Source organism: Ostrea edulis, chromosome 7 (assembly GCF_947568905.1).
Source record: "Ostrea edulis chromosome 7, xbOstEdul1.1, whole genome shotgun sequence".
Classification (NCBI taxonomy): domain Eukaryota; kingdom Metazoa; phylum Mollusca; class Bivalvia; order Ostreida; family Ostreidae; genus Ostrea; species Ostrea edulis.
The window spans coordinates 27,426,995-27,448,552 of NC_079170.1; the positions used below are offsets into that span (position 1 = coordinate 27,426,995).

At 33.8% G+C, this 21,558-nt stretch overlaps 1 protein-coding gene across 3 annotated transcripts in view; it reads right to left on the reverse strand.

The window, feature by feature from the left end:
• Nucleotides 1-6,900: 6,900 nt before the first annotated feature.
• LOC125657025 (mRNA-decapping enzyme 1A-like) overlaps nt 6,901-21,558 on the reverse strand; it is a 42,416-nt gene continuing 27,758 nt past the window's right edge. Inside the window, exons 9-12 of one of the 3 annotated variants that reach the window (XR_008796806.1) lie at nt 21,109-21,214; nt 18,524-18,609; nt 9,539-16,285; nt 6,901-9,064 (exon numbers count right to left, since the gene is read on the reverse strand). Coding sequence is in view for 1 of the 3 variants with exons in the window: in XM_048887655.2 (XP_048743612.1) it covers nt 16,214-16,285; nt 18,524-18,609; nt 21,109-21,214 (264 nt within the window). In the remaining 2 variants the exon portion in view is untranslated. Of the gene's footprint in view, nt 16,286-18,523; nt 18,610-21,108; nt 21,215-21,558 lie in introns of all 3 variants that reach the window. The other 2 variants (XR_008796805.1, XM_048887655.2) reach the window with 2 other exon arrangements.

Genomic DNA, 21,558 nt, shown 5'->3' on the forward strand with positions numbered 1-21,558 from the left:
AACATGATTTACTAGTATGATAAAGAAAAAATATTGTAAAAGATTATTAGAGCAAGGAATAAATAGTCACAGATCAGATATGAAGAAAAGGGTGAATTGTCAACGCATGTAACATCCATAGCAATATTGGAAAGTTGTAATATTAACATTCAAAAATGTAATGAAGAGCTTAAAAGATTTAATTAATTTTTACAAAGAATCCAATAATACTGGTGATGATTATCAAGTATTTTCTGAAGAAGAGATGTCATTGTTATCTGATATGTAGTTGAACTTTTTCATTAACCATCATATCTCTGGTGAAGAAATATCAATTTAAGATGTACCTTATTTTTATGAATTTTTTAAAGTCTTATGTATAATGATACTGACATGTACGAAGAGTACTTCTGATTTTTACTCACCCCCCCCCCCTTTTTAAAAAAAATCTTTTATTGAATTCAATATCAAGAAATATATAAATCATTCATCAACATTATTTCAATGTTCTACATTCAAATATATGTTATATATCAATGAATTTGTAGTGCAATATATAATACAATTTTATGCAATAAAGTTTACAATAGTTAGATTGAATTGTCAAGTCATACACAAAAAACAAAACTATTGTTTACCACATGAAAGGCTACTTTCGTTTACCTGTTAGGCACACTACGAAGAGTCCAATTGCCTCCAGGTAAGCAAAATGTGAAGGAGCCGTCTCCCTCCACATAGGGCCTCTCATATACATTATCTCCCTCACGCATAGCTCTTATCCTTAGACGAATTTAACTCCACTTTTTTGGCACACTGTTTTTCCCTATAATAGCTCTAAAACTTCATTGTTATTTCGGATTTCAAACATTTCGGTTGAGCATCACTGAAGAGGCATTATTTGTCGAAACGCGCATCTGGTGCATCAAAATTGGTACCGTATAAGTTTTACATACAAAATTCAAATCAAGAAGTATCAAAAGTTGTACAAACTTTCTTAAATATATTTTAATACATCTATTTGAATACGATTTTTCTGTAATGTATTGATATGTATTTAAAGCCCGTTTCACTGAGATATTTAAATTTTCACTGTTACAAGAGGTTTCAGTTAGTCTACATTTCATTTTATGTTTATAAATCTTCAGTGCAATGAAAGAAATAAAAATATTAAGAGCCTCTGATAGATTTGTTTCGTTATAAAAGCCTATGACGATATGTTTTCAAGAAATATCAAGATTTAGTACATTATTAATCCTTTTCCATATTCTTTTAGACGTTCTGCAGGCATATATAAGGTGTTCTATGTTTTCAATGTCACCGCAGTTTTCACAATATTTTTGTATATTTGGATTCCATTTGCTAACATTCAGATTATTATTCAAAAGTTTATGTAACAATTTATAATTAAACTCTGATATTTGTTTATCTGAAATTTTTGCGACTTTTAAGAGATAAATTGTCTTCCATAAAGATTTCGGAATGTCAAACTTTTCCGTCCAAAAGTTTTCTGTGATTGGCTTAATGAACTTGTTATCAACTAATACGTTATAGAAGAAAGATGATTTGATATTCAATATAGTAACATTTACTCAACTTTTAAATTGAATTATTGAACAAAATTTTTGAAACTAGAATAATTCCTTCACAGTGGACTTGGGGTAATATGATTCCATTGTACAAAAACATTGACTCTGATCCCTAAAATTACAGGCTCATTACTCTGATCCCTAAAACTACAGGCCCATTACTCGGATTAGCTGTTTGGGTAAACTATACATTCAATCATAAATGAAAAACGTCATGAATATGCAGAGCCGAATTGATTTTGGAAAATCAATCTGGATTTTGCAAGAAAAAATTCAACACAAGACCATATTTTAATAGAAAGTTTTAAGAAACACAAAACACAACTACATGTATATATAGTGCGCTTTCATTGATTTTGAAAAAAGTGTTCGATTCAGATTGGCGTATACATATGTAGGTCTCTAGAATAAATCTTATTAAACACCTTTGAGCGTACATAGTGTATGAAAAGGGTGCTATATAAATATGGTATTATTATTATTAAACAATGGGAAATCAAGAGTGCCATGCAATGATCGACAATCAGCATTGCTTCCATTCCATGTTGGAGCCAAGCAGGTGGAAATGTCACCTGTTCTTTTTGCTATATATCTGAATGATGTAGAATTTATGCACATTAATAATGCTAAAGGTCTTTCTGAATTATGTGAGAAATTAGACAATGACTTAGATGTTTATTTATATGGAGCGGCAAATTAACATAAACTCAAATAATTGAAGATAACTTCATTTCCATATGTATTTGAAGATATCGTCAATTCATTTGATGCACGCAACAATTTAATTTTAAGATATCTTCAAATAATTAATGATATCTTCAATTCTGAATTATTGCGCGCATTAATTGAATTGATGATAGCATTCATTCTTCAGCTCAATTGATGCGCGCTTTAATTGAATTAATGATCTCTTCAAATGAATTAATGATATCAACAATTGAATTGATGCGCGCTACAATTAATTCAATTGAAGAGAGCAATAATATAGGGTTATTGAACTTATATTGGTGAATATTGGCACGAGTTGGCTGTGAAAATGCACGAGCTTGCCTTTTATAACCCTTTTATTATATAGCTAAAGTATTTAGTTGTTAAATTATATCCCTTTTAACTCAAACTACTCCAAAATAGACGAGAATTCATCAATATTGGTAGTGTGCAATAACAGCATGCATTTCTTAACTGTTCAATATTTAATCCGTCATTAATGCATGAAGCAAACTGATTTTGATTTTGATTTTGTAAATGGGGACATCATAATTTATGTACAGTAAAACATTTTGCTTAAGTAAATATCAAATACCGGCTCTATCAGATTCGGAGGACCGTCGTCGTCTGCCATTTTGGCTTGTTTACGTCGTTACGGTAACGTCAATATTGAACGCTCATACTCGGAATGTTTCGGGCGCATACAATTTATGCAATGCAAAGTTAGCGTTCAATAAATTCTCAGGATATTGAACGCTAACATTCTCTAGATTTTACGCAGATTTTATATTAGACTATTTATTAGTGATGATGGAGATAATCGAATAGAAGCACCCGTGGGTAACCGACGATGCGTAACGACGTAAACAAGCAAAAATGGCAGACGACGGTCCTCCGAATTTGACAGAGCCGGTATTTGATATTTACTTAAGCATTATGTTTTACTGTACATAAATTATGATGTCCCCATTTACAAAATCAGTTTGCTTCATGCATTAATGACGGGTTAAATATTGAACAGTTAAGAAATGCATGCTGTTATTGCACACTGGCAATATTGATGAATTTTCGTCTATTTTGGAGTAGTTTGAGTGAAAATGGATATAACTTAACCAAATACTTTAGCTATATAATAAAAGGGTTATTGAACTTATATAGGTGAATATTGGCACTCGTTGGCTGTCAAAATGCACTCGCAAGCTCGGCATTTTCACAGCAAATGCGCGCATTAAATCAATTGATGAGAGCAATAATTGAACAGATGTACGAAATTTACGCATTAATTCATTTGATGAGAGCAATAATTGATTTATAAATGCGCGCATTAATTCAATTGATGAGAGCAATAATTGAATTGATGAGAGCAATAATTGATTTATGCACGCATTAATTCAATTCAAGAGAGCAATAGTTGAATTGATATCTTCAAATAATTAAAGATATCTTCAATTATTCGAGTTTATGTTAATTTGGCGATCTCTTTAATTCAATTGAAGATATATTTAATTATTCACAATGCTTTTGTATAAGGAATTAATGCGTGTGATCAATTCTTTTAAAAAGAGCAACAATTCAATTAAAGAGATCATTAATTCAATTGTGGATATGTTGAATTAAAGATATCTTTAATTATATAGTTGCTCTCTCTAAAATAATTATTGCTCTCTTCAAATGAATTAAAGATATCATTAATTAAATTGAAAAGAGCAATAATTGAATTAATGCGCGCATTATATCAATTATTGCTCTCATTTGATTGAATTGTAGCGCGCATCAATTCAATTGTTGATATCATTAATTCATTTGAAGAGATCATTAATTCAATTAAAGCGCGCATCAATTGAGCTGAAGAATGAATGCTATCATCAATTCAATTAATGCGCGCAATAATTCAGAATTGAAGATATCATTAATTATATGAAGAGATCTTTAATTAAATTGTTGCGCGCATCAAATGAATTGATGATATCTTAAAATAATTGAAGATATCTTTAATTATTTGAGTTTATGTTAATTTGGCGCTCCATAGATGAAAGGTGAAGATAACGAACAGTGATCAATCTCATAACTCATATAAGCAATACAAAAGAGATAGTTTGGCAAACACGGAACCCTGGACACACCAGAGGTGGGATCAGATGCCCAAGAGGAGTAAGCACCCCCTGTCGACCGGTCACACCGGCCGTGAGCCCCACATCCTCAGCAGGTAAACGGAGTTATCCGTAGTCAAAATCAGTGTGCCAAGAACTGCCTCACAATCGGTATGAAACACGTCAGACAGCAGTTGGCCCAATGATAGGTTGTATTGACGAACAAGATTGTTATGACGACCATATAATTTGCGAAATGCTGACTTCAATCGAGACTGTTGACACCCCTGTACCACCAACTTGTTTGTCAGTAGCTTGCATCGATTTAAGAACTGACCATAAGCAGAAAAAGCTTTGCGTATCGAATCAGTTGAGAGATATAAACACCATATGCAGGTGATAATGGAATATTGCTACATCAGTATGGGCGATGGAGAAGCTGAAATCATCTAGTTTGTCATACAGCTGAGTTGTCAGTTTGCCATTAATGTCTACTTGCAATAAAATATCTAAGTATGATGCAGAAGTGGACAACTCTGTGGTGTCTTTTATTTGGAGCTCACAGGGATATATTGAATCGACATATGAATGAAAGTTATTATTGTTAATAGACAAAAGGTCATCGATGTATCGAAATGTCAAATTGAAGGCCACAGCAAGAGATGTTTTCTTCTCGCGTAGAGGTTTTTGAATAAATTCTGCTTCATATTAATATAGAAACAGATCAGCTAACAAAGGAGCACAATTCCTGCCCATGAGAATTCCAACAGACTGTTGGAAGACCTGATTACCAAAGACCACGAAGATATTGTCAATGAGTAACTCTGGTACATGTATATTTTTTATTTCAACTTTAGAGTACTTGTGCGTGGAATCAGAGTGGTGTTTAACAAAGTAATTTTTTGGATGACTGATCACCAGATATTTCCGTTTTCCATTTTTGTTGACGAAGCAACTGTCTGTGATGTCAAAAAGTCTAGTCTTGAATTTATTGTGAGGAATGGTCGTGTAAAGTGATGAAAAGTCATAAGCTTTGATGTTATTGATTTGGGAAAAGTTTTGCGATTTCACGTTTACTAAGTTATTTAGAATTTTTTAGAATCCACATTTGATTAACACCACTTCTGGCATATGTAGTTGCACAGTAAGTTTGAAGTTTCTCCTTCACAGCTGTTAATATTTTCGTGAGGAGCAAAGATAGGGGTTTGGTAGAGCACTTACTGAATCCAGCAATTAATGTATCTTTGTAAAGGTTTTTATGTAGTTTAGGAATCCAGTATAGGTATGGTAAATCATATTTATTCGACCCATTGACTGGGATATTAAATGTGTCTAAAACTGAAGCATGGTTTTGAAGAATTTCATCTTTTGAAAGGGCAGTTGGAGTATAAGTACGATTACTAAATGTGGAATTAATACAAAGTTCGTTTAAAATACAGTTTAATAATAAGCCTTACAAAAAGATTTACAGATCAAATTGTCCACATGCATGAAAGGTAACGAACAGTGAAAAATCTCACAACTCCTATAAGCAATACAAAATAGATAGTTAGGCAAACACAGACCACTGGACACACCAGAGGTGGGAACAGGTGCCCAGGAGGAGTAAGCATCCCGTCGACCGGTCACACCCGCCGTGAGCCCCACATCCTCAGCAGATAAACGGAGTTATCCGTAGTCAAAATCAGTGTGCCAAGAATGGCCTAACAATCGGTATGAAACATGTCAGACAGCAGTTGACCCTATGAGAGGTTGTATTGATGAACTAGATCGTTGTAACGACCATAGAATTTGCGAAATGTTGACTTCAATTGAGACTGTTAAAACCCCCGCACCAACAACTTGTTTCAGAGTAGCCTGCCTCGATTTAAAATCTGACCATACGCAGAACAAGCTCTTGCATATCGAATCAGTTGAGAGATATAAACACCATATGCAGGTGATAATGAAATATTGCTACATAAATATGGGAAGTTGACGATGGAGAAGCTGAAATCATCCCGTTTGTCATAAAGTTGAGTTGTTAGTTTGCCGTTAGTATCTACTTTCAATAAAATATCTAAGTAAGAAGCAGAAGTGGACGACTCTGTGGGGTCTTATTTCGAGTTCACAGGGATATATCGATTCGACATATGAAAGTTATTGTTAAACGTCGTTGATACATCTAAATGTTGAATTGAAGGCCACAGCAAGAGATTCTTTCTTCTCACGTAGAAGATTTGAAATAAATTCTGCTTCCTCGGAATATAAAAACAGGTCACCTAACAAAGAAGCAAAATTTGTGCCCATGGGAATCTATCGCTTGTACTGTACTCCGTAATAGTAAATTTGAACCCAAGCAACGTGACTGTGTGTAAGATGAATAGAAAAGCATATGATCCTAAAACTCTTTCCAGAGATCGAATCTCCATGTTCAAACTAAGGTCATACCATATAAAACCTTAACATGACTAACTAGAGATAGACAAGATCCAAGTCTGGAACCTGTATGTCCCATTCAACAATGGCGTTATCTTAAGAATCATTCAACACAAAACATTTCTGGAAATAATTTAATGTCATAATTTGGAACGTAAAACAAAATCTTGTTTTCTTTATCATTCTTACAGTTACTACCGGTACAAAGAAATGTAGTTTTAATTCATCCAAATGACTATAATATACAGATTTATCAACTGAAAGTACTTCAAAACATTATAAATGAATACATGCACATTGTTTTTCTTCTTCTCAAAATATTTCTAAATAGATTGATGCTGCTTTAAAATTTATAATTAAAATTTCTTTTCGTCTTCAACATTATAACATTCTTTGTATCTCTTTCAGTATATAAAGATAATATGCCGATGTTTACAACAGCTAATACAAAAGGCATTAACAACAATAATGAAATGCCCTGCAGACACTTCAGAAAGTGCTGCTTCTAATGTAACAGAAAAAAGTATAACTGTGATTCATTTCTATCAAATAAATAGATGAATAAAAGGAACAAAAAAAAAAAAAAAAAAAAAAAGAACACCCCCTCCCCTAAATGAACCCATGGGCCACATTGGTCACCAAATGTAACACAAATTGCTCATTATGGCCCTGGAATAAACCTGTATCTCTCACTGGAAGATGCTTAATTGTTGTAATTCTGTCTAACCTGTTATTGAGAATATTTTTGAATAATTGTTTCTTACATATTCTCGTGTAAATTTTTACAACCCTACAATTGCAGTGAGCAATCCCAGGGGGCCCATGATGTGAACATACAAAAATCTACACTTCCTGAGAATCACTACCTAGCAAATAATTTCGACAAAGCTAGTGCAGTGATCTTGTTCTTGAGAAAACACAGAGTCAAGGTTTTGTGAAAATGCAACTCTCACAGAATTTAAGAGAAGTACATACATTCACAAAATGTTGACCTTGTGAAGATTAAGATGGAGGATTTAAAATCTTTTCCCCCTAATAACTGTAAATCTAAGGTTTCTAAGTGACTCCCACCACTTAATTATCTCCCCTTGAGAGGCGATGCATCCTTCTTTTGAAAGAACTACAATTGTACCTAAGGATGCTTCAAATCAAGTTGGTTCAGTGGTTCTCAAGAGTTGAATATGATACAAGGTTATCCACAGCATACTGTCATTATGTGGGACAAACTTAAATCAAAATTCAATTGTAAAGCACTAGACCCACAGGAAAGAGAACTTCCATCTCCACTCCCCTTTGATCCATCACTGAAAATGTTGAATCCCTACCACAATTTGATTTCAATGTTTAAAATAAAAACAGAATTTTTGATGTCAAAAAGATTTTAAAAGCTGTAACATCAACAGATGGACAACTGACAGGCTGATTAATGAATGCCCCTAAAAGGGTAACAAAATTCCAGTGTATTGTTAATTTATAAACCATATATTTGCGAGCTGCACCAATAGCCATTTATCATATTTAAGATTATTTCAGCATAATCAAAATTTAGCACAATATTACTGACTATTTTGCTAAATACTAATGAGACATCACAGCTATTGGGCACATCAGTGTAAAATGATTATCCAAATACTACCACCTTTGTACTGTACAAAGTCATGTTCCAAACAAGAACACAGGGGTGTTTTTATCAAGGTTTACGTTTTTTCAACAATGACTGTAACAGTAATATATCCTTTCCAAATGTAAAATACATAAAGGGGAAAAACACATCACTAGAAGACTTACTTCCATTCAAAACACAGATGGAAATAAACATGTCAGCAATATATATGAATGTGTCTTCTACTTTTAAACTTTACTGTAAACTGGATCACTCAGATGTGTGGATCCGTCAATCTGTAAATCTTGGGTTCAAGTCTAGCAAGGGTTTTGATTTTTCTAAGAAAACTGCATTTCCCCACTAAATAAAGGAAGTTTTAAAGTTTTCATTTAAAAAATATCATTGTACATGCATTTTACATTCCATCTATCAGTTTTCTCTGGTGTGTTATCCCTCCTTAACAAAATCATTACCGTCTACTGAATCTGATCCCGACATGACGTCCCTCCTTAACAAATCATTACCTTCTACTGAATCTGATGCAGACATGACGTCCCTCCTCAACAAAATCATTACCTTCTACTGAATCTATGATGCTGACATGACATCCCTCTTTAACAAAATCATTACCTTCTACTGAATCTGATGCCGACATGACATCCCTCCTAACAAATCATTACCTTCTACTGAATCTGATGCCGACATGACGTCCCTCCTTAACAAATCATTACCTTCTACTGAATCTGATGCCGACATGACGTCCCTCCTTAACAAATCATTACCTTCTTCTGAATCTATGATGCTGACATGACGTCCCTCCTTAACAAATCATTACCTTCTTCTGAATCTATGATGCTGACATGACGTCCCTCCTTAACAAATCATTACCTTCTTCTGAATCTATGATGCTGACATGACGTCCCTCCTTAACAAATCATTACCTTCTTCTGAATCTATGATGCCAACATGACGTCCCTCCTTAACAAAATCATTACCTTCTTCTGAATCTATGATGCTGACATGACGTCCCTCCTTAACAAATCATTACCTTCTACTGAATCTATGATGCCGACATGACGTGCCTCCTTAACAAATCATTACCTTCTTCTGAATCTATGATGCTGACATGACGTCCCTCCTTAACAAATCATTACCTTCTATTGAATCTATGATGCCGACATGACGTGCCTCCTTAACAAAATCGTTACCTTCTATTGAATCTCATCTTCGCTAGCCAAGGGTGACAATACACGGGTTTCTCTTTCACGTGAGAAACACTATGTATCATCACCCTAGTGAAGATGACTGAATCTATGATGCTGACATGACAGACAGCTTGTGAAGGGAAACAAGGAAATGAATATTTTTACAGTAGGGTTGTCCTTTCCATCTGATTAGACCATTTTGTCTGTCTATCTTTGGCATGTCTTGAAGAATAACTGATGTGGGACATTTTGAAATTTTCTGGGACATGATTTTTGTTCTTTGCTACAATCAGTATCTCTCACTGGTGTCGCATTTAAGATTTATTACAGCACTACAAAATTCCATATTACTGACTGCTGCAAAACATGGAAGAAAGCCCTTGGCAACAGAAATACCCAATTCTAGTACATATACATACATCGAAATGTGAAAACAGTAAAAATAACTTTCTCAAAACACCTTGTTGGCAATATACTTAAGATCTAATCTGACTTATTTGTTCATCTTGGCTTCATGAAAGTTCATGTCATACAAAAACTTAGATTTTTTGTGTGTAATGAATCTGCAATGTTTTTAACGGCTATGTGATACAATAATTATTGTATAATAACAATAAAAAAAACACCACACGTAATACACAGTAACATCACACGCTCACAGTCCTCGCAAAACATCTCGTAACACAAATACTGCTGTTAAGAATCTTAACACAGTTACCAACTTTTCTGTCACAGATGAAAAATAATATGTGAAGAAAATTACATACAATTACATGTATTGCCACAGTGTACTTCATGATTTCACTGATAGCAGGAAAACATCTAAAGAATTTGTGGAACCCATAAGCACAATAATAGTTGCTCTAAAAACTCTTTTAGATAAGATGGAGTTGCAGACTACCATTTAAAAATCTGAACAAATATCAAATCCTTAATAATCATCCACGACTAGATAGCTGGTCCCATCTCTTTCTCACACTCCTTTCACAACTGTTCGACAAAGACTTTCTTACTAAATCTGTAAGTTTGAAAATACAGCTCCCCACGCCAGGATCATTTCTATGAATTATTATTTTCAAAATTTACTTATCAACTCGAGTGTGATCCCTATAAAAATGAAAATATTACAGCGTAATTCCATGAAATCAATGGGAGTCCTTTACAGAAGAGAGAATTCTTGTAGTGTTGTTTAACATCTTTCTCTATAGGTACTAGGTACCTCAGTGTCTAACTCTGCAATGCCACATCATTAGTACATACTAGAGGTATATAAATCAAACTCTAAAAACTCAACATATATTGAACTAAAGATTAGTATCACTACAGTAGAAAACAAAATAATTCTGGGCAAGATAGTCTTCACCAATTCTCTCACCTCTTCCACTCCCACCCCTACTCTCGTTATCTCGATTTAAGGACACCTGCACTGACTGTGGGTGCCTTCGTGTACACCTGTGGACGTATGGAACATAGTGGCTAACACCCCCCCTGATCTACATTCTTATACTGTACAAACGTGTGATACCTATAGCACACACACTGCACCATTTCTATCATGTGAAATAAACAAATACACACACACCGCACCATTTCTATCACGTGAAATAAACAAATACACACACACCGCACCATTTCTATCAAGTGAAATAAACAAATACACACACACCGCACCATTTCTATCATGTGAAATAAACAAATACACACACACCGCACCATTTCTATCACGTGAAATAAACAAATACACACACACCGCACCATTTCTATCACGTGAAATAAACAAATACACATACACCGCACCATTTCTATCACGTGAAATAAACAAATACACACACACCGCACCATTTCTATCATGTGAAATAAACAAATACACACAAACCGCATCATTTCTATCACGTGAAATAAACAAATACACTTACACTGCCGTGAAATACAGTCTTGAAACAAATACACACACACCGCACCATTTCTATCATGTGAAATAAACAAATACACACACACCCCGCACCATTTCTATCATGTGAAATAAACAAATACACACACACCGCACCATTTCTATCATGTGAAATAAACAAATACACACACACTGCCGTGAAATACAGTCTTGAAACAAATACATACACACGGTTTTACATCACATGAAACACTGTCTAACATCCCATTGTTTGCATCAACTCATGCATGATAAAAAAAAATCACATACATCAAGTTTCACTAGATCATTTAAATATATCAGATACAAACAGTACATTTTAATTTCTATCGTCCTTCAACAAAAGAATTGCACATTATACCCTAACCATTGTCTCTCACGAAACAAATCACACACATCAAGTCCTGCATTCATCATCACATGAACCACACACATCAAGTCCTGCATTCATCATCACGTGAACCACACACATCAAGTCCTGCATTCATCATCACGTGAACCACACACATCAAGTCCTGCATTCATCATCACGTGAAACACACACATCCTGCATTCATCATCACATGAAACACACACATCAAGTCCTGCATTCATCATCACGTGAAACACACACATCCTGCATTCATCATCACGTGAACCACACACATCAAGTCCTGCATTCATCATCACACACATCAAGTCCTGCATTCATCATCACATGAACCACACACATCAAGTCCTGCATTCATCATCAAATGAATCATCATACTCACTAAACACATCAAGTCCTGTTCTTCATTCTCACAAGAATCACATATTAATCCTGTTGTCTATCATTATATGATTCACACAAATCCTGGTGTCTATATAAATCACACACACCAAATCCCACAGTCCGTCTTCCCATACTACAGTCGTAGTACTCTTACATTTTTTGTCATCAAACATACTGAATTTTTAGCACTTTCTATCTTTATAGCCAAAAAATAAATAATTTTAAAAAAAACCAACTCGTACTTGTGGAACACTACGCTCCAGTGTCCACCTCTCGCGGTCAATGAGACAGACATGTGACCTTGACCTCCACTTTACAAATAGCTTTGATGTGTGACCTTTCAGTTCACTACATATGTTCTCCACATCATACAATTCAAAATAAGTCAACCTTATCATAGAATATATGCCTTTGATCTTGGGGGCCATGATTATGAATTATGAAAAACAATTGGTACATTCTGATATGAATGAACTGCACTTTCTTCATATCTGCTACAACACATGTAACAACCTCTCTGACTTAAAATATATTATGAAATCACTTAAGAAATTTCTTGAACACTTGAGTAAGATTGTGAATAAATGATTAATTGCTGCAAACAATTTGGGAGTTCCATTGTACAGTTGACCCTCTCTTAGCAACCAACCTTTAATTACTTGGCAAAAAGTACATCAATTAACACATACGATACACCTGTCTGCTTTACCACATAGAATATATATCAGTAAATCAAAACATTACAATCAACTTTAACCATGCTCTTTTCTAAGAATTACAATTACTGTATATTTCCCTCTATGCGTAAAATATCAGCAGACGTCATAAGCCAAAAAGAAACACATTGGGAAGAACATACTGTATAAATTATCTCCTAATATTTACCTGATCAGCATGAAACCGGATTTACAGATCCAAATTTGACACCAAACGATAAACATGAGATTAGTAATTCTGCATTAGATCTAAAAAATATACAGAAAATAGCAATGAGTCCAATAGCCATGATTCAGATAAAAACAAAACCAAAAAAAAAAAACAAGACTCAACATGACAACAGATGATCATTTCACTCAGCGAGTAAATTTGTTGGCATTTCTTGAATCACGTACAGATATGACATTATTTTGAAAATCATGTGAAAGCAACTTTTTTTTATCATAAAATTCTAAAATCAGACAAAACTATAGGACCAAATCAAAGTTTAGGTCTTTATTTTTAGTTTTTAATATGGACCCCAGCATGTTCATACAATCTTATGGAAGTGGGACATGCAGAAAACTGCACACAGACATTGCAATAACATTTAAAAATGGGATTTTTTTTACCGTGGTTTTAATTTCACTGTGTTCATGGTTTAAGATTTATTCCATTAAATTAGACCCACAATAAATGGTTGAACAGAGGGTCTGAAAATGCTACCACAATGTCTGGCAAATATGTTTGGCAAATATTTGACCACTCGGAAGTTAAAATGATATACAATATATCTCATCTTTTGATGAGGGCATGGAAATAGTGTAAAATGGATAAATAATGCTATTCTAGAAATGTAAAGTTTTGATTCAAAATTTGCATGAGATACAATGAAATGTGTTAGCACCTAGTAAACTTTGCGACCCTATTTAACTTTAATGTTGGAGGTGAAAAAAAAAAAACAACTCACAAACGAGACTGCGTCTTATTTCAGCTACAGGTCCAGATTAAAGTGACAAAAAAAATCAACAGAAAAATAAAGTTACTGAAATCATGTACATTAAAGGCATTGATGTTGCATACATGCATGTCAGGTTTTGCCCGACACATCTTAGCTAACTATCATGCAACAGAAGCGAGTAATGTCCTGAAATTCCAAAAGAGCTATATTTAGATGATTTGATAACTCATACCGTTATATTTCTTTCTTGAAATTCAGCAAAGAAAAAAGTGTTTTTTCCATAAACTGACAAAGTCCAGGAATATCAAAATTCATCATTATTCCCAATAAATCATATTTGAGCAAAACTTGTCTCTCAATTGTTCCTTGACCGATGGAGAGATAAATTTTAACATCAAGTCCTTTGGAACTTAATGCAATATTGACCATAGAATAGGTCGATAATTCTAATGTCATAAAAATACCCTGCATAGTAATGACAGGCCCCTACCTTTTAACCTGTAAATAATATGAAGGAACATAAGAACAGTATACATGGGATATTACAAAGCACTAAATATGTTAAAAAAAAAAAAAAAAAAAAAAAAAAGGTAGTTTAAATTATTGCAAGCAAAATTCATTGACATGACAGCTTGTAATGTTTCAGATAACTCTAACCAACTCTATAAACATTTCAATTTTGTTATGAAAAAGCAATGAACTGATGTACATGTAGCTTCAAAGAAATCATAGACAAAATAATGTTTTTTGAAACACGAGCACACCCATAATATAGCTAAGAACTGTCCTTATGACAAAGTTAACCTTGAACTTAATCTTTCATTAAGCTTTGTCTTCATCTTGACTCAATGCAAGTGACCAAAGTACAGGTTATGGATATAGGCAAACAGACAGTCTGGACAAAAACTAATCCATAAGATCTTGGATCTCAAGGGCATAAAAAGGTGTGGAATCTCAGTGGGGAAACATTGAACACATCAATGATCATGTGCTCATCAAGTTACAGAGCGATAAAAAAAACCCACTACATATACCAACCATAAATTCTTGGTACTAGCTGCAATATGTTTATAAATCTTTTCAAAAAAAAAAAAAAAACTAAAATAAATTTCTCCACAACACACTGATAAACTAACAGAAATAAGACACAACATACTAACATGAGATCGTACTCTTTCCAATCTTCACCGAGATAAGAAAACAAGAGGTCCTTAACGGTCACCAGAGCGTAACACAACTATAAAATTAAACCAGAAGAGTTTCATATCGATGGCGCAGTGAGAGAATCTTTCATTCAAACCTGGAAAATTGGATGTAACTTTTTATCATCTGATGTTCATTTTCTCATATTTCTAATGTTTTTCCAAAACAAAATTATGCCCTCGACAAGTAACTTGTTTTTATAAATATTAATAGACATTAACATCCATATTCCACTTGACCAGATGATCATGGCTCAAGCTCAAAACAGTCGGGTAATAAGCAACCTTTATGCCAAATATGAATGTCTATTATCTCTCAATTGCAAATCCATGACCTTGAACAGATGATTACCAGTAAAACTGACCAATTCATCTTAATCTAAGGTCAAGGTAGTTTTACATCTGTGTCATTTAAGAACTACTCCTCCAGTATGAAGTTATGCCCCAGAGAATAGTTTTACCCATTTTTACTTTGATCTCATCAAATGACCTTAGCTCAATGTCATAAAACATTGTATGTTGGCAACCCTTTTGCCAAGTATCACTTTCAAATGTCTATCCAATTTCAAAGCTGGCCAAGTACATGATAGAATCTGAGAAGAAGTTGAAACTGATAGAATGTTAACACACGATGATGGGCAAAAACACATCGCAATATGTCACTTAGTGACTCAGGTGACCTAAAAATTTAAACCTGTGAAATCATACTGGGAAAATACAGGATATATAGTATGAGTGCCATTTCAAAATTACATGTAATACTGACATTCTAATGAGCAACCTGTAGTTCAAGCACGTGATAAAAAAAAAAAACCACAAACAAAGAACATATCTCTGTTATATACCATAAACCAGATTAATCAGGCCTAAATGTTGGTGAAATCAAGGTAAATGCCATTGCACAATCGTAAGCTTTACTTAGAATGACTTGGTCGTGATCACAAAAATAACGATGATGATACTCCAACACTAGCGAATGCGTCAACACAAATTGTCTGATGACGCTGGTGAAAATGAGGGTCCAGGTCACATGACTGGACGAACTTTTGGCTCCAGGGAATCTACGGGGATTGCCCGGGTGTTATGTTTTGTGGGACATCTGTAAGCTGCTTAGGTAGGCTTTGTGTATACTGTCAATAAAACTGCAATCGTTCTGGAACAACAAAAATATAAACAAAATATTAGGTAGGTTTTTTGTTTGTGTATACTGTCAATAAAACTGCAATTGTTCTGGAACAACAAAAATATAAACAAAATATTAGGTGGGTTTTTTGTTTGTGTATACTGTCAATAAAACTGCAATTGTTCTGGAACATATATATAAATAAAAAAAAAAATGAAAGTTTCTTCAAAGTGTGCATATTTAACAGAGTTTCAATAGATGGGGACAGGGAATCTAAATATAGATACATATCAACAGTAACATCAAAATACATTCAGCTTTATCGTGACAATGATATTTGAACTTTGAACCCCAAAGGCAAATTATACTATAGATATTGTTTAATATCCCTACGTCATCATTTACGTTGATTGATGAACGACAGCACTTGTATACTGAAGTACTGTCAAAGTTTAAAATATGCATCTACTTTTGTGATTGTTGACAATACGTGTATAAATGAACCCCTAGCGCAAACATCCATGCAGTAAAGGATCCCATTATAAATAAGCTTTTGAGCTTTCATTGGGCATCCTTGGTATTTATGTATGTATGTTTGTATGTATACATACCAAATAAACATTTATACTGTTGTAAATAAGAATTGAGCAAAAACAACGAGTCTAACTTCATTTAGGAGACTTAATAAAAGAATAGAGAAAATAGAATTTGATAAATTTATACAGCCAGGACCATGATTTCATTTGTATTGCTCTTTACATTTTCTTTGATTTTAATTTTCTAAACATGTCAACAATCATCTGCCTGTGAAGATGTATCAATCATCACATCAAACAATGCTTCATATCATCAGCCTCAAGTTCTACATTACTAATTCTCAAAAGTAGGATAATTCAAAATTCCACAGACAATACTAAATCTCAAAAGTAGGATAATTCTATATTCCACAGACAATACTAAATCTCAAAAGTAGGATAATTCTATATTCCACAGACAATACTAAATCTCAAAAGTAGGATAATTCTAAATTCCACAGACATTACTAAATCTCAAAAGTAGGATAATTCGAAGTTTCATTGTGTTCTTTGAATCTAATTACAATAAAACTGCCAAAAATTAATAGCAAAAACGTACCTTTTCTGCCAAATTGATGAAATTACAAGTTACAATCACATGAAAGAATGACCAGAAAAACTTTTTTTTTCATGAAGGCAATGTTTGTAGCTTTACTTAGATACAATACATCTAAGACTGGGACTAGATACATGTAGAATATGGGGGTGAAAATTGGTAAGAACAATGCCTTAATGTCCCCTGTCCTTTATAATGATTAGCTTGGTGTTCAATTTTTTGAACGGTATATAGTGCACTTGAAGTTGTTTTAAAATATGTGAGATCAGACTCAAGAGAAGTTTAAATTTCATGATTTTACATTCAGATCATGTTTGAAAAATTGTCATACATTACATGACTATTTGAATTTGGATCAAATTGTTTGCAGTGTTTGTTTCTACATTTTTTACAAAGGTCCTGTGGCTTTCGAATTGGGAAAAATTATTGCCTATTCAGTCAAATTGGGAAAAATCAATTTTATCATAAATAAGTTCTAAAATCATATACATTATATTATCTTTATTTTACACATCTAATTTTCTTTAACTTTCTAAAATTTTCAATTATTCTATCCAAATCATCATTCCCATAATCTTTGTTAAATCTTATGCATATAATTCACATCGAATGTTTATTTTTTTCAAATACGTTTTCCTTTCATAATTTTATTTTTGGGAAAAATACAACCTAAATTGGGAAAAAAAAAATTGGCAATTTTTAGGAGGGGAAAGGGCTGAAATTCGGACCCAAAATGGCCCTTAAAAAAAATCACTGGTCTGGTATGCCAAATTTTGCTCACAGTGTGACTTAGTATAAGACCAAAACTTACTCCAGTTGACAATGTTTTATTCAGATGTAAAATTTCAACAGCAAAAAGAGTTACAGACCACATTCACTCATTCCTGAATGAAGTCGATGACCTCCTGATTGAACTTGATCACCTCCTGAATGAACTCAATGACCTCCTGAATGAACTTGATGACCTCCTGAATGAACTTGATGACCTCCTGAATGAAGTCGATGACCTCCTGAATGAACTTAATGACCTCCTGATTGAACTCGATGACCTCCTGAATGAACTCAATGACCTCCTGAATGAACTTGATGACCTCCTGAATGAAGTCGATGACCTCCTGAATGAATGACACAACATACCTTAATCAGATGTATGAGAGCTTGCTGTAGCTGTTCTTTGGTGAGGGCTGCAATGGGGAGGTCATCTGAGGAGTCCTGAGTGGTCACTGAAATAAAAAAGTAGAAGTGAAGCTGGAATGAAATGGAATATTCATAAAAACTTACATGTATAATGCTAATCCAGACATTGGAATAACATGAAACATCCTTACTGGCAGCTAAGTTAACAAATGTAATAACCATGTCAAAATTGAGGTGACTACCTAGTTGAATTGTCAACACAAGATTTATCACGGTTTTCACTATATTGCCATGTTTAATCAGGAATGTTTTTCCTGCTATATCAATCTCCTGTTATAATGCAAAAGAGTTTGCATACCACCATCCATTACCCTGTTCCAAAAACAACTGTCCATGTTTGGGTGTCAAATGTATCAATATACCATCAAAAGGCATGTGATTAGTGAAACTCTTCATTAGTCATCTCCTTAGATCAGCGGTGAAATGCCAGCAGTAGGCCTAATGATCTCCTTAGATCAGCGGTGAAATGCCAGCAGTAGGCCTAATGATATCGGTAATTTTAAAGATTTAATCAAATGAGATAACTGTTTAATATAATAGGGATTAGTTTTGTTTCCTGTTTGGAAGAAATTAATTTTTTTTTTAGTAATACCAGTCTTCCAATGAAATTCTGTTCCCCTTTTCCCAACGATGCTACATATCAAAATTGATTAGCATTGGTTCAGCCGTTCGAAAGAAGCTAAAAATGTCCAAAAGTTTATGACCAATGCAAAAAAACAGATACAAGTGACTCAGGTGAAAAATATTTTACCTATAATGAATATTCATATTATAAAGTATTCTAAATTGTTCAATAAATGAATGGCAAATACTTATATATGATTAAACTATAGATTAATATGCTCTGCATTCAATTCATTGCAAAATTTGTTATACTGTTGCACATTTCCAAAATCACAAAGGGTGGTGGTTTAACAAAAATCAAATATAACTTGATATAAGGACAAATGGTATTTAAATGACAACTATTTCCTCCTTACACTAAAGAGTTCCGTTGAATGCAGATTCAGTGTTAACACACAATATTTATTTTTATAAATAATCTTTCCATTATTTCAATTAAATGCAAATGTTTTCAGGCATATAATTTAGGAAAAGTTTAAATCAATTTTTTTTTTAAAACCAATTCAGCTGCAATAAAATAAGCAAATCTCAGGTCATATAGGTTTAATTTGATTACTAGAGATGCATCCTTCATTCTTATCAGTCAAACTTAGAAAAAGTGAAGACTTTCTTTGATAGAAAATTGATAGATTCACAAGTTTTTTGTTTGAAAAAGTTCTTCATAAATGCTAGAGTTATCTTTCCAACATGAGAGTTTGTTTGGATTTTAAAATTTTGAAAAAGTTTCATTTGAATTTATAATTAAGTATTCAAAATATTATGAAAGAGTTGTTATAGTATGTATTAATCATAAACTACAAAATCAGTTCCATACAAAACAATATTTGGTTCATTTGAATTCCTGGTCATTTTCAAGGGCAGTTACTCTGTTAAAACTATGCTAACTAGAACAAAATTTTATTCACTCTTCCATTTGATATTTATTAACCCAAAGCGTAAAAAACTGTGAATTATAGGATTGTCTCTGACCCCAGTGGCCTAAACTATAATTAATTTCACTACACTGAAATGTAAAACTTAACATGTCACTCATAATCCTAAAACTACTGCGTTCAGTTTATGCTTGCCTGCTCTTTGTAAACAACATAACAAAACTTACTTGATCCACAAATCATCCTTATACAACTAAATATACTACCTACATATCAACACAGTATCAGCAGAGAACAGTCTGAAAATCTGTAGTATAGCAGATTGATGGATGGTCAAACAAGATTAACACATTCTATCTTTACAAGAAGGCAACAGTGACACTTAGAGAAATTCAACGTGATTTTGATTTTATGAGTACCCAACCTGGTTTTCTCTCTTTTTTTATTTGGCAAAGGGCATTCAATTTCATTATTTCCTGCACCAGATTTTCTTGGAAACAAATGACGGCATGACTTACATGTTGTAGAGGGAGAAACTGACTTAGGAGACTGAGTGAATGACGACATGACTTACATGTTGTAGTGGAGGGAGAAACTGACTTAGGAGACTGAGTGAATGACAACATGACTTACATGTTGTAGAGGGAGAAACTGACTTAGGAGACTGAGTGTATGACAACATGACTTACATGTTGTAGTGGAGGGAGAAACTGACTTAAGAGACTGAGTGAATGATGGCACGACTTACATGTTGTAGTGGAGGGAGAAACTGACTTAGGAGACTGAGTGAATGACTTACATGTTGTAGTGGAGGGAGAAACTGACTTAAGAGACTGAGTGAATGACGGCATGACTTACATGTTGTAGTGGAGGGAGAAACTAACTTAAGAGACTGAGTGAATGACGGCATGACTTACATGTTGTAGAGGGAGAAACTGACTTAGGAGACTGAGTGATTGACATGACTTACATGTTGTAGTGGAGGGAGAAACTGACTTAGGAGACTGAGTGAATGACGGCATGACTTACATGTTGTAGTGGAGGGAGAAACTGACTTAGGAGACTGAGTGAATGCCATAGGTGTCAGTAAAACATCTGCAGGGTTCTGCGGAAGTAACCGAGACAATCCCGTAGTCTGAAATATAGCACGTAAAATTCACAATTTTAAACAACCAATTATCATTGCAATGATCTGTCATATGATTGGCAATGTGTAAATGTAACAGGACTCCATGCACCACCGTGCTCACCCGAGTCAACCTGTTACAGAATTATGAACAAAACTAAATTTTCACTACACGAGAACAATATCATATTGCTTAAACTAGCTGTATCCTTGTAAAAAGAAGTTTGAATAAAAACTGATTTAAAAAATCAAATGCCTACTATGAATTTACACTACATGATGATGCTTTGATATTCTTGAAAATTAAATTTTTGACCCTTGACCTCCCCCCTCCCCACAATATACTCCAAAAT